Source organism: Passer montanus, unplaced genomic scaffold (genome assembly GCF_014805655.1).
Source record: "Passer montanus isolate IOZ18808 unplaced genomic scaffold, ASM1480565v1 scaffold186, whole genome shotgun sequence".
Taxonomy (NCBI): domain Eukaryota; kingdom Metazoa; phylum Chordata; class Aves; order Passeriformes; family Passeridae; genus Passer; species Passer montanus.
In genome coordinates, this window is record NW_024366048.1 from 83,603 (window position 1) to 100,736 (window position 17,134).

A 17,134-nucleotide genomic window follows, 5' to 3' on the forward strand; every position below is an offset into this window, starting at 1 on the left:
CCCACTATTTCAAAATAAACCCATACCCTTAAACATCCCTCTCTAAGAGCGTTTTTTTAAAAATGGAATTGAATTTACTTTAATAATTTTTATTGATAAATCAACTCTGCAAATATTGGGTAAAATGCTGTAGAAAGAACTCACATTAAATTTGAAAATATCACTTCAATTCAGCTTTTTCCTTAAATAATCATATTTCTGATGCCAGTGCAAGAAGTCAGTAATATTTGGATGAAGTATTTCAAATAAATTAACGTTATTTAGCAGTACAATTCAAGTTCCCCCATTGTGTCCATATCACACACACACTCTCCTCCGAAAGACCCTGGAATTTTACATTTTTCAGGACACCAAAGCAAATCTTCCTTCATCATCAGTGATGTGTTATTCAGAGCTGATGGACAGCTCTGTCTCCATCAGGAGAGAAAGATATTTTCTTTTTATAACTGACAGCACATTTTATGGCTGGTGTAGGAGACACAGGATGAAAAGTAAATTTAAGGAAAGGGGACAGAGACATCAGAAATTTCAGCTTGTGGCTGATATGGTAATAAGGTATTCTCATCCAAGTGAGTAGAGAGGAGCATCTTGTGAGTAGAAGGAAGGGGATTTCAGAATTGAAATTAAGGATGTGACACAAGATAGAAGATTAAAAATGTATGGCTTAAAATACTGATATGCTAAGGTAGATTTTATGACATTTTCTAAAACTGCACAATGAACACAGAGATAAGGCAAAGGAGAAACAGTTTATTTGTATCACTGAAGAGAAGTAGGACAAGGCACCAGACTGTTTTGATAACAAAAGGATATTCAGCTCAGGAAGAAAAACCAATAATTTTGTTATATCATACAAGCTGGAATGAGGTTTGTAAGGGAAGTTTGAGGTTTTAACGTCAAATGTTTGTTGAAGGTTCAAGTTTAATTTTCGTGTAAATTGGAATTTAGTAATCCTGTATTTTAAATACAGAACTGTCTGTTCACAAATGTAATACTGTAGATAAATACTAATTGAAGAAATTGACTTCTTATTAAGGAATGGATACAGAAATAATGCCAACATTTTTTTTGGTTTTGTTGTTTCTCCAGGTCAGGGTAACTACATGAAACAGGAATTACACAGCTTTCTATGTTTCCAGTGATTCCATAGTATAACCAAAATTTGCAAAATAATTGGGGAAAGTTCTAAAACCTGAAAATTAGGAAGCTCTTTTATATTGTATTTGCAGACATCTCCGTGGCAGGGAGGAATGATGCATCTGACTCCATGTTCTCAGAAGGCTAATTTATTATTTTATAATGCTATATTGTATTAAAGAATATTATACTATAGTAAAGAATACAGAAAGGATACTTACTAAATGCTAAAAAGATAATAATGAAAACTGGTGACTCTCTCCAGAGTCCCAACACAGCTTGGCCCTGATTGGCCAATAGTCAAAACAACTCACAGCAGAATCCAATTAAACAATCACCTTGGGTAAACAATCTCCAAACACATTCCACACAGGAGAAGCAAATGAGATAAGAATTGTTTTCCTTTTCTCTGATGCTTCTCAGCTTCCCAGGAGAAACATCGTGGGCAAAGGGATTTTTCCAGAGAATGTGAATGCCACACTTTTACAGTGGTGCTAACTGAATATGCAGCAGCTGACCTACGGAAGATGCTGGTTTGCAGAAACCATTAGTGACACATGCTTGATCCTAACTAGTCAGGGTGAAAGCCAGCTGACCAAAGGAGAGACTAAAAGAGAAGGTGGTGGAGATTAAATATTGAAGTAGATACATTTTTATGTTCAGAAGATTTCTGCTCGCTCCTCTCTAGTGGTGATTTACATCTGAAGCACTGACTGCAATTTGTTTTGTTTATTTCATGAGATCTGACAAGGTCATGACCTGGTGGTTGCATAAAGCAGGCTAAGGATTTTTATTTGTCATCAAGGGCTCAGAGTGAGGAGATAAGAGCCTAAAGTCAAATGGAGTTTATCTCACAAGAAATCAAAGTGTAGTGCTCAGGCTCTAAGAAAAGACTTAAAATTCATTAAAAATGTCAATGGAAGTTTAGAAAAGTACAGGGAAAAGGAAGAGTGCATACTATTTTTTTTTCTGCTTGCTTTTGAAATGTGTGCAGAAAACAGAAAAATATAACCTTGTTTTGTGCCTAGAGAAAGAGCTATCTATGAGTTTCAGCCTGAGTATATTGAGTTTATCTCCATTGCCCCTGATCATTGAGCCTTTCCCAGCAGCTACTCTCTGTAAAGTAAAACTCTTTGAAAAACTCTATCAAAAAATGGTGAAAGAAATCCCCAAACTCCTGACCTTCTGCTCTGTACATTAGAAAATGAATTTCCAATACTACACTTCAGCCACGTAAGTTGTTTTTTTGGGTTTGAATGCTGAGATAGAACTAAAGGAAATTCCAAAAGCATTTGCTGTTATTTTGATCTGTTTATAGTATTTTTTTTTCCAGGGAGCTTAAGCTTTATAGCTTTGGAAGTGACTTCTGAGTACTCTTGAGAGGATGAACTAGCTTCTGTCTTATGGGTTGCCTTAGGAAGAGAATAAATTTGTAGTGAAATTAGTCTATAATTACTTGGAGATGAGGATACTTGCAATAAATTTGCCTTGATGTAGCCTGTTCAAATACATTATATGGGTAAGGACATGAGCAGGGACTCACCTTTAAATCATTATTTGTTATCAGGTTTTCAGCTAAGTGAGGATAAAGCCCTGAGTTTTATGCTTTTAACAATCCAAGTGGGCAGCAAACAAAAATTCAGCTGTGTTTTCAGAAAAACAAAGTTGACAGAACATCAAAGTTTATACAACTTCAAGGATTAATACTGAGCAGAAATTGCAGAAACTTTCACTCAAGGGTTCAGCTGCAAAAATAAAAATATGCTCCTTCAGCAGAGAATTGCCAGGTTCATATCATGCATTAAGAAAATTGTTTCCATGAAAGTATTTAAAAATATTTAGGGAAATATCAAGTGATATGCAAATAATATTATCATTGAAAATGTCTAAATGCATGTAATATCATTGAAAAATACATACAAGTTATTCCCTCCCAAGCATGATAGCTGTTTCTCAGAAAGGTAATATGTAAGTACTGAATTTTATTTAGGGTCTCCAGAAAAAAAGATTGGATTTTTCAAAAGTGAGAAAAAATTTAAAGAGAAATTAATCTAGGCATTCAAATGGATAAGAAATAGAAAAAAAAATCAAAAATTTCTAATATAGAAAAAAGTTTTAATAGCTCAAAATACTTGAAGTCAAAACTAAAAAGAAAGCAACCTGACCTGAAAGCTTTGCTTTTGAGAAATATCAGAAATTTTAGAGTATTTTTTGAACAAATTGAACAGAATAAGTGACTTTGTATATTAAAGGAAGAAGAGAGAAGGGAAGTAGACAATAAGTTTTATATTACTGCAGTTATGAAGAACAGAAATGTGATTCAGGAAAGTTATGAATACTAAGAAGAAATGTGTGGTCAGAGAGAAAATGAAGGCTCCGAGTGTATGTGGAAAAATAACTTGGTTGCAATATAAAGGAATTGCTGGAAGGTCTAATATTGTAATGACAAGTAGTGGTGCAGGATACTATGTAAACCACATTTCTCTTATTCACACAGCTGCTGATTTTGTCAAAGAATTCAAATAGTTTTGTGTGTTGTGGCTTCTCTCCCTTATTGTGATATTAATAATTTTCTTTGGAATATATAAACAAACTCACATTTGTAATTTCTGAATTTATGCAGGAGACCTGTCTAAAAACTGGCAACACATTCTCTGCCTTTTCATTTCTTCATATCCCAAGCTGACTTAAACAAGGGTTCACATGCTGGTTTGCACCACCACAATTTAATACATGAAGTCCTTTTGAATTCAGACACTTGCAGAATCCTAGGGTGCTTTGTTTTAGAAGGGACCTGAAAGGTTGTCTGTTTCCAACCCCCCTGCCATGGACAGGGACACCTTTCATTAAACCACAATTTTTGGGCAGACACTCTCTTGCAAAGGTGATTTGTTACTTTCTTCTTTATCAGTCTGCTCTGAAACCTTTTCTGCTGAAACCTCAATTTGGAAGAGTCTCTCTGACCATTCCCCTCAAAAAAAGGTCTAGAGTTTAGAAAGTCCCTGAACTCTACTGCAAAGAATTAATTTAGATTTTCTGCTGCAGCCTTATCTTCCTTGAGCATTCCTTTTCCACCCTGATCTTCTATCAGCCCTTCTGAGTTTGTCAGGCTACCAGCTTCAGATGTTTGAAAAGGTTCTTCTACTGCTTTTTTAAATCCTTAGCAAATTGTCACTTGAGGGTGGAGCTTTTTTTGGAATGAGTGTTTTTGGAGGTTTGAGGAGAGGGTGGCAGCATTGTTAATTTTTTGTTTAAATAGCAGCTTAGGCTCTTTTCTGTTTTCCTTAACCTTGCAGACTTTCATTCGTGAATGTCTTGCTATACTTTAATAAATCCCTTTTTCCTGCAGTTTAATCACATATCCTTGGTAAACGGAACTTTGCTGTTCATGCTTTCCTTTTTTGTTTCCTACCTGAATTTCAGAGCTTTTCCTACAGTTTGACTCCATTCTTGAAGAATGTGATATCACAAGCTATGGGTACTCTTTAATTTTCTTTTGATCTTTTAATTAGAGACCTTGTGTTTCAGCCTTCAAGGCAGTATGTTCTGTTTTGGTGTAAGGTGATCCTCCCTTCTTGCAGAAGTTACCTCTCTTCTGTGTATTGTTTTTTTTTTACCTTTTGTAATTTATTAAACTTGGGATCCTGTACATGCCACAATCCTTTAATGGACATTCAGAAGATCTCTTTAGCTCAATGTTGCTAATTTTTATAGATTGTAAGACACTGAGGCTATTCCAGACAGTATAAACCTGGAATTTTGGTATTAAAACTCAGCAAATTATATGCATATCAAATTAGCTGAAAGAAGATGGGTAAGTTAATACAGAATATACTTGGTGGAAATTGTAAGAAAATAATGCAAATAAATCCTGTCAGAAACAGTTTTATGGGAAACAGGGTTTGGAAATAAAGTCATGTACGTGGAATAAGGAACTGTAGCAAGGAAAATGGTGACTCTGAGATGAGCTGGGGTCACAGCAGAAGAGAAAACCAGTAGGAGCTCCCAAGGCTAATGCTGTGGTAAAACAGGAGTGCTAATAGAGCTCTCCAGTGTATAATTCAGGAAAGAGTGAGTAGGAGGATTAAGGCTATTTTCATCATACAATTTACTGACAAACAGGAATAGTGCAAGTAGTTCTTGGGTAGGCATTATTAAAAGGTGCTGAACAACTCTTTTTATATGAAAAAATCCTTTCACATGAAATATCTGTGCTGTGAAAATCAGGTCTTATGATAGAGATTTCAGGCTTAATTTGTTTTATCTACTGAACAAATTGATGAGATAATTTTATTAACATTCAGGACTGTGTTCTAAAACCAGGAAAATGCTAGATTCAAAAACTTTGTGTGAGAGGAACTAATTTTGATTTCCTGATATAAAATTACAAAAGTACTGTCAGTTTGCTCTGAAGTTTTAGTTACAAATCAATTATATTTAAAACCCAGAGACAATGTGGTAGTCTGGGAAGCTAATTTGCCAAAGTTCTATTTCCATTCCATTTTTGTATATATTAATTTTGTTACTATTTTGAGTCCTGGCAAGAAGGAATTAGATAATACAGTTTGTTGACACAGATTAAATCAGTTCAGGATTTGCTTGGTCTCAGTATGAAGAGTGACTGGCATTTCTGCTAAAAGTTCAAAGTTCTCATTGATTTGAAGGCTGCTAGGATTGATCACCTCACTGGATAATTTGTAAGGCATTTTTGTTTTTCTAACATAGGAGAAAGTTCTACACATTGCCAAGTGTGGTACTCCTTGAAGATTTTCAGCACACCTGCAGCAGCAGAAAGGACAATAGATGTGGACTGCAAAGCTCTGGTAAGATTACTGTACATGGCTAAATTTGTCCTACTGCATTAGAAGAAAAAATTTAATTTTTATTGTTGTTCTGGCTGCTCTCTCAGAGGATTCATCAATTTTATTAAGTGACCACACAATAATTTTTTGAGTAATAAAATTCAATATTTATTAAGATCTCATTTAAGCTCAGTGATATGAACTAAAATAAATGCTTGAATAAAAGCATCTTCTTTACCCTGTTGAAAAAATTACACCTTTATTCTTCTGACATATGCTTTTAATTTTGGATCTCAAACAAGCCTAAATTCTTTAAAAACTTCAGTATATCTGTTGTCCACAACAGAATTTGTCTCTTTTAGTACTTCATGCATGCCAAATTATTATTGTCATTTAAATTTCTTTAATCATTGGGGTGTATTTAATCATGTTTGTATTACCAAATGAATACATACTGTCATTCTTAAAAAAAAATTAAATTATATTAGTCATACTAGAAGAACAATTGCATCATATTAAATAAGTATGCTTTATGTCATTTAACTATCTAAAGATAAAATAATTTTTAGTATGTTTGCTTAATAAATAGTGGTTTTGTTTCCCACTGCTTTGTAATTTTATTTGTCTTTGAATTATCATTTGTAAGGTGTTTGTTTTCAGACCTAATATTTTTTCTATCTTCTGTAAATGTATTTTTGCTTTGTTGTCTAGACATCCTGCTTTCTGCATGCATTGTAATAACGGGTGCTGGTAACAGGTTGTATGAGTGGAAATAACTGGTATGGTGTTTTTGGCAGGAACATTTTTGCAAATAAAAATATGTGATGGAGGTGCTAGGGTCATACCTCTTGCAGTCACAGATGCTGGGAATGGAGAGAGTCTCCTCAGTTGATTTTACATGTGTTAAAATGGGGGGTAAAAAACCAAACTAGTAACTACTTCTTAAAATATTTAAATATCATTGTCCATATGTGACTTCAGGTTTGCTCTTCTTTCCTTGAAGTTCAGTGTCCTGACTGTGAACTTCTTTAGGGAAGAGAAACAGATTATTATGTTTTCAAAGTCTTGGTGTTGGATGACTATGCTGGGAGGTGTCTGCTGCTAGTAAGAAACATAAAAGCTGGACTAAAGGAGTTTGTGATTTGAGACCTTGAAAAGAGTAGTGTAGATTTTTGTCCCACAGGATCATGCATTGCCTTGTATCATTTTCTGATCTGAAAATTCTCTGAAGTGGAAAAAGGGAAGGCTAGATTTGAAGTACACTATTGACTCCTATTGTATGAGAAATTCTCAAGGTGCATTTGAACTATTCCTATAAATTTTAATCTAATTCAATGTGAAAGCTTAAAAAACCCCACATTAAAGTACAATACTTCTGCAATGTTCAGGGCACTGAAATGATTTGCCTTAAAATGTTGATAAATCCTTTAAAGGAAGATGAAAGAAGTAAAGCAGTAGCTATGTCTCTTCTTCAGATCTCTATGGAAAATGTAAAAAATTTGTTCTTATTGATGAGTTTGGAAAATGACATGAATATTTCTGACTAGCAAATAAAAACATGTCGTTACTGTTATGGAATTGTGATTTCTGAATGTACTGGTTACATGTCAGGCACTTAATTGTGAGTGTGAGAGCTTTCTATCTCTAAGGTAAGGGAATGGGATTATCCTAGCTAATGTCTCAGTAGAGCTGTCAGTGTGACACCAGGAAAGAGAGCCAATGCAGTCCTTGACTGCTGGAGAATGGTCAGACATGAACAGAAAGGAAATCATGCTGGTGGTACTATTATTAGAATGTGCACACGTCTGGTTCTTGAAGGTTAAAAATGATTTTGAAATACTGGAAGAAAATCAAAGAAATCTCCTAGAAGCATGGGGAGCTGGAAAAGCCTTGTCATATGAATGTTAAATAGCTCTATCAACTTAGCTTACCAAAGAAAAAATGGAGTAGAAATGTGATCATTTGCTAAAGAATATTTAGTGATGATGTCTTAGTTTTGCTGACCAGCATGTATCAAGAGCTAATGGCCAAAAATTTACATCTGAGATTTATTTAATCTTGAATGGAATGTCCCAGTAATGAAAACAATAAAACATTGGAAGGTCTTACTAGTGCAAACCATAGACAGAGCCTTGTGAAGTTGAGAACTTGAAATTACTTCAAAATCTCATAAATATTTAAAAAGCATAGACAGCTGATACATCTGCTACATCAGTGAGTCAGATTTAATGAATACATTGATCTCTTTTTGACCTTAGAGTCTTCCTTCCTGGCCCTTGGAACGGAGATAATTAGCAACATTTAATATAAAATACTAATAACACTGTTTTTGTATAGGAGTTATAGCTGAATCCCATCATCAAATACAATTCAAATGTATCCTCAGCATGTCAAAAGTACTGTTCTGTCTTACACAAGTGTTCAGACTTCTGAAACATCCAAAATTAGCTGCAGCAGAGGTAAAGGTGGCAGGATGGAGATGTTAAACAAGCCAGGTGTGGCATCTTGCAGTTCTTGATGGTGGCCACAGTGACCTGAAGGCAGAGAGGGAGGGCCCAGGGAGCTGAGGGCTGGGGGGCACCCCAGGAACAGTGGACAGTGTGGGATCATCTTGGCACATGTCCTGTTATTGCTGATGAGTATATTTGCTTGCAGATTCCAGTTTTGTGTTTGGGGTTTGGAAACGCTTTAGGTCGACTCAGCATTTTGCACTTCATTCATGGGCATCTGTCTGAAGTGCAGTGCCTGTGGCAGGGTGACAGCTCCCATCATGTGGAAAGGGGAGGTGACAAGTTTCAGGATTCAGGCCAATTTCTGACTCTGTGAATGTTCTGGCCCTGATGGATGGCCTGAGGCACTGGCCATCAGCTGATGTTGCTCCTCTGTTCAAGAGTGCAGAGAACTCTGAAGAAGCAAGAAGTTCTATGGCAGCACCATGCAATTGTCTGTAGCTCACATCTTGGTGTCAGCACAATTGCTTTCTTCTGTTTTCAGTGCATAAAATCAGCTAAAAAGAAATACCTACCTGAAAGTTAGGTCTGTACTGCCCCCATCCCAAACTCATGCATTGTGTCGCCATCCTAGTTTAATTTCTTCAGAATTTTCTGTGATAAGTATTATTGCATATGCTTTCATCTGTCTTTTGCATAATGCTTAATTCTGATTAGATCAGTGATCTTGAATTGGAACAACATAGGATTTTCCAGTTACATTTACCTTTAGTTTGCTTTGTTACTTCCATGTCTTGACATCCTTAAGGTGAAAAATTTCAATATCAAAGCCTATCTGCAGATATGTATCTGAAAGACTTAGAGATAATTTGGTTTAACTCACGTTTTTTAGAAAATATTTTAAGTTTGCATTTCTACATTGTTGAGATCCATCTCACTACATATCATTTCTAGAGGATTTTTTACTCTCAACCTAAAATTCCAAGAGAAGATTGATTAGTTAAATGAATTAAGCCCAGTTTTATGCTGCCAAAGTTTTGTTAAAATTCTTTTGATCTGTTATAGCTGAAATAATTTAAGATTGTACTTTGCTATAAACCAGATTATGATTAAGGTGTTTATGGAAATAAAAAATATTGAATAAGTCAATATCGAAAGTCTTAAGCCATATTGAAAAAGTCATTAATTTTAAGCTCTAGTCTAATTTCAATTATTTTAATCACTGTACATCAGTAAAAAAATACCCTTTTCTGAGAAAGTTATCCAGTTAGAAGTTATCTAACTGGAGATTTAGAGACAAATCCTATTGTAGTCCTTACTCCTCAGTAGACAGTGTGGGTTTCTGGTTGGGCACTGGCACAGGTTCCCCAGGGCTTCCAAGTCTGGCAGAGCTCAAGAAGTGTTTGGACAATGCTCTCAGGCACACGGGGTGACTCTTGGGATGTCCTGTGCAGGGCCAGGAGTTGAACTTGATGTTCCCTTGCAACTCATCATATCCTATGAAATGGATTTCAATGAAGACCTCCTAAGAATTTAACCATAAATGAAAGGAAGTAAAGGAAATAGCTGTTTTAAATTAAAAAGTGATAGTTTCTTCTTAATTTTTTACATAGAAACACAGTTGTTCCCCCAACTAGAGGCATACCTGTCTCTAAATTGCATAGGATTTAATATTTTTGGTTCATGTGGTCAATAGAATGCCCACCACAGGTTGTTTAGTATAATACAATGCTTTAAAGGTCAATATGACATTTGAGGAATAAAAATATTGTAATCTCATTTTCTGTGTGTGGAAAAATTATAGTAAAAAAGGAAAAAAAAAAGGCCACAAACTTGGCTCTTAATAGTGCTAGTAGTGTTTAATGTTTTTATGTTTAGAAGGTTTGGGATAGAGAAGCAGTTTCCCTTCTCACTTTTTCTCCCTGGTCATTAGTACTTATAGTATCTCCTGTGTTGGATAAATGCTTGGTGCCATTACTCTGCACATAGCTGAATAAAATATTGATTTTAACTCTCTTTGTGATCATTCCACATGCTTCTATTTCCAAGTAAGGAGTGGATGACAGTCTGTTTTTCAATGTTCATTAAACTTCTTGAAGATGATAGATTTATTTCTCATTTTTTCCCCAGGTTTTGGGGTTTGTATTTGTTGTGGTTTGTTGCTTTGTTTGCTGGTGGTGGTTTGGTTTTTTTGATATAAAGGGGGGAAGGCTGTTTTCGTGTTTGGCTGGGGTTTTTTTTCCAACTTTGACAGATTGGTACATGATTTCTGATTTTCATTTAAAATGAATGATTTTTTAAAGTCTATAGCCTGCTGATCTAGATTTTTTTTTTCTAATCCAAGCCCTGAATGCTCTGAAATACAGTGCTCAACCATTGCAGAAATAAGAATAGCCCTACTGAAATGGAGGGAGTGTATCCAGCTGCAGGTTTACTTTCTGTGTATATTAAGAGAAAATAAATAATTAGTGAAGCCTGGAAAGGTTGTAAGGATTCATTCCAGCTGTGAAGGATTGCAAAAGCTTAGTAAACAGGGGAACCCTCACAAGTGTGTGAAGGATAAACCTGTATTTCAGAGGAGGGATGTTATCATGTGTTGGTAATACTGAAAAAACCCAGTCAGTCTTAGTGCTGCTTATACTGAACACCTCCAACTTAACCTTACAACTTCAACAGTCCCTGCCCAGATTCAACCTCCTTTTTTGCCAGCTGTCATAATGAAAGAAAACAATCTAAATTCTAAGAATATTTGTCTTTTTTTACTGTCCTCTGTCTTTCAGGCCACCTGGAGAACCAGTTTGGGCAATTGGGAGTGCTGACCTGTAGGGAACATTTCCCCACAGTCATTAAATACTCCATCAGCTCTGCTACATGTAGAAGCATTTCCATAGCACTGTTCTGGGATTAATTCCAGTAAAGAAATTTCAGATTTGTGAGGCATCATTTCTGTTCTATCATTTTAGAAAATCATTCTGTTTTGAACTGCATGATGTAAGGGAGAGTGATGTTGGACACTTCTCGGCTTTGGCTTTCTTTCCACCAATGCAAATTTCAGGTTTCATTTCACCCTGACAAAGATCATCAACTCTATTAAAAGAGATCAGCTGAAAAGTAGTTCAGGGAAAAAGGGAGAAAGTATGCTCTGTGATCACAGTCTGCTCAGGAATTTATTCATTTTTGTCTTATGAAAGTATTAGCATATTTTTATTTAATTTTGTCTTGTCTAGACCAGCCTGTGGCAGTCTAATAAATCGCAAAAGAAGAAACTTGTAAGAGTGGGGGTGGTATATGTTGCAGAAGTGTATTTTCAAATGTATATTTTATTTTTAAAAAAAATTCTGAAGTATATTTGAGTAGGGTTTTACTGTTAGTGACATCTAGATAGCACAAGCTAGATCAGACTGTTGTTCATTAGTAGCTGACAGCTTTTCAAATTAATGATGAATTCTAAGAATTGCCTGCACAAACCTCATAACGTTCAAAAGGCCAAGAGGAAGGTCCTGCAATGGGCTCAGGGCACTCCCAAGCACAAATACAGGTTGGGCAGATGACGGATTGAGAGCAGCTCTGAGGAGAAGACTTGGGGGTGTTATGTGAGACCCAGCTGTGAGCACTTGCAGCCCACAAAGCCAAATGTGTCCTGGGCTGCATCAAGAGAAGCATGGGCAGCAGGTGAGGGAGGGGATTCTGCCCCTCTGCTCTGGTGAGGCCCCACCTGCGGTGCTGGGTCCAGCTCTAGAGTCCGCAAAATAGGAAGGATATGAACGTGTTGGAAAGTCCACAGAAGGGCTGGAGCATCCCCCCTGTGAGGACAGAGGGAGATGGGGCTCGAGCAGCCTTCCAGTACCTAAAGGGAGATACAAGAGAGCTGGAGAGGGACTTATGACAAGGACATGTAGTGGTTAGTCAAGGACATGTAGTGGTTAGTCAAGGGGCAGTGACTGCAAACTGAGAGAGAGTAGGTTTAGATCAGGTGTAAGGAAAAGACTCTTTCCTGTGAGGGTGGTGAGGCCCTGGCAGACTGCCCAGAGAAGCTGTGGCTGCCCCATCCCAGGAATTGTCCAAGGCCAGGCTGGATGGGGTTTTGAGCAACCTGGTCTGGTGGAAGGTGTCCTTGCCCACGGCAGGGGGGTTGGAATGAGATGCTCTTTAATGTTTTGTCCAACTCAAACAATTCTGTGGTACTCCTCAAACTCTTCGCATACAGAAATAATTTTGCCTTCTAATGTATTTGTAAGTTGTACATCAGAAGTATCACCCTTGCCAACTCTGTGATGTGCTGCTTCTTGTAGGATTTATTGGCTCAAGGAATAATTCCCCACAAAAGCCTTGACAGATCTTTAGAACCTGGGAATCATGCTTTGGGTCTGCAGAAGTAGAACCCATCAGTGGATGATGGAGCTCTGTTTTAAACCTATAGTTGTTTTACAGAGAGTCACAACAGTAAGAAATCTCAGAAAATATGTGTTAATTTTCCCCAGGCCATGCCTCTTTCCAGCATCTTTCCTTTTTCTGCTTAATTACTTGAAGGGAACTCACAAGCAATATGCATTGGTGTTAAACTCTCAGTACACAGAAATGGTGTGTTTTTAGGCTGTCTCTCCTGATGGCTCCCACTTACTGCTCCTTCATCTGTATCACAGCAGTCCTGGAGTGGATGAAATCCACCTGTTTTGGGTGTAGTTTAACTGGAGAATATCTTCCACATGCTCATCTAATGTTCTTCAACCACTGATGGATGTTTAACCTCATGGGACTGAAACAGAACCACTTATAAGCAAAACATTAATGGACATTACAGGTTGTGGATGTTGACACTGCTCTGCTCCGTCTCCTCCTTCTGTGTCTCACTGCCAGCTGGTATGGACAGATCACAGCACCCAAATCTTTGTAACCATCCTGTCAAAGAACACTGCAATGTGGTTATTCTAGCAGGAATTTTTATTTTGTGGTAACTGCATTATGTCAATTCACAGGTATAATGCAGAGATCTTGTTACAAGTGTCACTGGTGTTAGAGAAAACCAACAGAATCTAAATTACGTGTCAGTGTCTCCCTTATTACATTTTAAATTATTTATTTAAAAGTAAAAAGCATATAATCAAGAATGTTTTGTAATTATGTAACTTGGCAGTTGCAGACAGTAACACACTGTTTTCATAGCTGTGGTACATTAATTTTTCATAAATCCTGTGCAAAGCTGTAGTCTGAATATTGTCATATATGGCTGGAACTTGGATCATGTTCTCAGAAATTGAGTAACCTGGAGTTATGAATCATGCCTTAAGATTTTTTAATTTCTATCATATGCTTTGATGACAGTTGGTAGTACAAAAAGAACCATGGCAACATGGTTGGTGGAAGAAAAAAACAAATTTGAGAAGGTAGTAATTATTAATCACTCTAACTAAAAGCAGTTAGGCAAAATAGTTCAGACCAGACATATTTGTATAGCTCATTTTAAAAAGAATTAAAAAAAAAAGGGAAAATTATTAGAAGTATAAAAATGTGAGTGAATTTATTTATAGAAATGTTAGCAGCTGCCAGCCCCCTCCTCTTGTCTCTACAGATGAATAATCAGTTCTCTGACATAAGACCAGGGAGCTAATGTAGATCACAAAATGACGTCTGAGCTGTCAGTAACTGCCACAGAACAAAAATGTGAGGTTAGATCTAAACCAAATAATTAGAGGGGATGTTTCATCTGGACAAATAGTCATATCTATGAAAAATAACTGTTATGTGAAGAAAGAGAATTGCCCTGAATAACGAAACTACCAATTCCCTTAGTCCATAACTGCTGTTGCTCCCCTGGGGCTTAGCAATCAAAACAAGAGGGTTTTTTTCTCAACCATTACACACAGCAAGTCCATGGAAAAAGTTCTTTTTAAGAAAAATTTGCTCACTGATGGCCTGGAGTGCAGATTGAACTAGGTAGTAAAGTAACATTATTGAAAGGAAAATGTTTGAACTCTGTTCCCTGTCATTCTGTCAAGGCTAGGAACTTATGCTAGGTTTTTGGCTCAAGATAAAACATGGTTGTATGTACACTCTTAGAGCTGGGTGGGATTTTTTTATATTTGTTTGGGTTTACTTTTGATGGTTTTGTTTTTTTTTTTTCTTTAAATAAATAAAAGTGAGAGGAACATTAAAGAGAACAGTGAGAATTTGTTCAAAAGATGTAGTTAAGTGTAAATTTTCCAACTATGTTTGGAGGCTCTTAAAAGTGACCTTCTGTGATTTTTTCTGCAGAAGTCTAACCTTTAAACCTGTCCTGCCATTTTTCAGAGCTGCCAAGAAAACTGGTGCTGCTGCACTGTTTCCCCCCCAGTGATTAATGTGACTGGGTGAGAAATCTCTGTTTTCCTTGTGTAAGATGAAGGAATAAGAGGAAGGGATCTTTATTATTTGTTCAGTTCCTATGAAGGTTGTCCATCTGTAGAACAGACAGCTCTGTGTTTAAGACTGTTTTGGCAGGGGTACTACTGCTCCCAAAAAATGGACAAGTATCCCTGCTTCTCTAAAATAGTATTGCTGTGTTCCCATGATCAGAATACTGTTTAAAAATTCTGGAGTGAAAGTCAAATAAAATTTTATAATAGCAAACATATCATTTTTTTTTAAATTCAAATCAAATAACATTTTAACAAATAAAATATTTCTGCATCTTTAGAACATGGGTTAAAGGAGCTAGTTGTTCTTTTCTGATGAATTTCTATGGACATCGTGCACAGCTTCGGAAACAGCCAGTGATGACTAAATTAGATCATTGCAATGATCAACAAGTTAATGCACACATGAAAATATTCATAACACTTAAATCAGGAACTTCAAGTAGGTACATAAAGCCAGTTGAGTAAGGATTTGATTTGAAAAAAGGTGCTGTGTTGAAGTCTGAAGAATTCCATTAACTCAGGAATTACTTGGTGTAAGTTACACAGTTTTAGTGGATGTTTTGACTTTAGGCTACAGCCCTACCTATTTTAGATTATTTGGCCTGCTGAAAAAGTAATAAAGATTTCTCCTCTTCTGTTTAAATCAGCATAAGGAGTTACTGTGTAAATGTGACAGTCTGACATTCACTCAAGTCATCACACTCAGCAGGATGGAGGGCCCAGTGTCTGTTACTGTCTGAAGACTTTTCTCCAGCCTCGTAAAAATAAATTTGTTGCTTGATTTGAATTCCTTGTGTAAAGGTAAATGAAAATAATTCTAACTGAAATCTTAGAAGACTAAAGAAAAACTAAATTCTCAGTGATCATAGAGACTACCTCAGTTGAATCTGCAGACCTATTTGTATAAAACGAACTAACCTGAAGGCCATAAAATTGATTCCCTGCAGCAAATATTTCTACTGAAAAAATTCCAGCTGAAGCTGTTTGAGAGAAATTGGAAGTAAAAAATAACACTATTCATTTTACATGGAAGGAGGTTGTTAATATTTACTCAGTAATCACATATATTTCTCTGGGCTTAAGAAAGGATAATTTATAAAGAATTTTATCTGTTTAAAGGAACCATCTGTGAAATCAGGAAGTTTCAAGTTAAAATAAATTTCATGTTCATTATTCATTAATTAAATAATCCTTTGACTTATTATGAGTAGTTTGTACATTGGCACATATTTTTAGTTCTAAATGCAGAGAAGACAAACATATTTATAATTTTAACTTAATCAATTTTATCAATATCAATTGATAATTATTAGTATCTTCAACATTTAAACATTGTAACAATTTACAATTTAAACTTCTGTTACTGTATTTTACTTTGCTGTTTACTTTTATTTCCTAAATTGTAACAGTAAACAGAGGCGTAACTTAGGTTAATAAATTCAGGTCCATTATCTCAAATTGTTTAGAAAAATGAAGTCCAATAGTTACTTTGCCTTGCAAATATTCTAATGGATTTATTCAGGTTGAATGTAGAGGTCAAAATGGAAGGTGATTCTTGCATTTTGATGTAAGGTGTCTAAAAGACTGTTATTGCTTTAAACGCTTACTCATTAGCAGTTGTCTATTTCATGTAGAAAATTCTGGTACATCACTGGTTCACTATGTCAAGAGACTTTTTAATCCATCCATGTACTTGAAAAGTAGTATTTTCTGTCTTGAGAGGAAATATCTGATATGTGATCTCGAAGCAGGATCTGTACAGCAGGAGATAAGCCAGAGGGGAAGGTCTGTTTTGAACAGTCAATTATTAGTTTCTGCTTTAATAAAACCAAAGCCTGCAAGGGATTGACTTTGGTTTCCTCATAAGTGTGGAGACAATAGTTTTGTCTTTGCCAAATCTGTGGGGATTTTTTCTCTCTCTAAAGCCCTTTAGAACCACATGAGTACCCAAATTTGGTAATGTATCTCTGAAACACGTTGCCCACCCACACTTCCACAAGTTTGTGCTTGTGAGTTGAAACTTGTGCTGCTGTTGCTGTTTGTGAAGGCTCCCAGACCACTCACACACTGCTTCTGAACCCTTTGTGGTGCTTTAAAAAGACTCTGGTGCAATTTTGCTGTTTACATGCAGTTCTAAGCAGAGGCAGGGTATTATCATTAATGGTTCCAATCTTCAAATCTCCTTGGTTTTGGCAGTCTAGAAAAATGAATGCAGCAGATCTGTTCTGTGTGAACCCTACACAGCAGAATGTGACAGTAGGATGAATATAACAATTGGAAAGCACCTCACTGATACTTATCCATGTTTTGAAGCTGCAACCTCAGGAGACAGCTTTTTTGTATAAAAGTT

The 17,134-nt window shown here is 36.2% G+C and overlaps 1 protein-coding gene across 1 annotated transcript in view; it reads left to right on the forward strand.

Moving 5' to 3' along the window:
- LOC120500661 (cilia- and flagella-associated protein 47-like) overlaps nucleotides 1-17,134 on the forward strand; it is a gene marked incomplete at its 5' end in the record, with an annotated part of 182,121 nt that overhangs the window by 74,419 nt on the left and 90,568 nt on the right. The window contains one exon of the mRNA XM_039705832.1: nucleotides 5,863-5,960. Within this exon, the coding sequence (XP_039561766.1) occupies nucleotides 5,863-5,960 (98 nt within the window). The remainder of the gene's footprint in view (nucleotides 1-5,862; nucleotides 5,961-17,134) is intronic.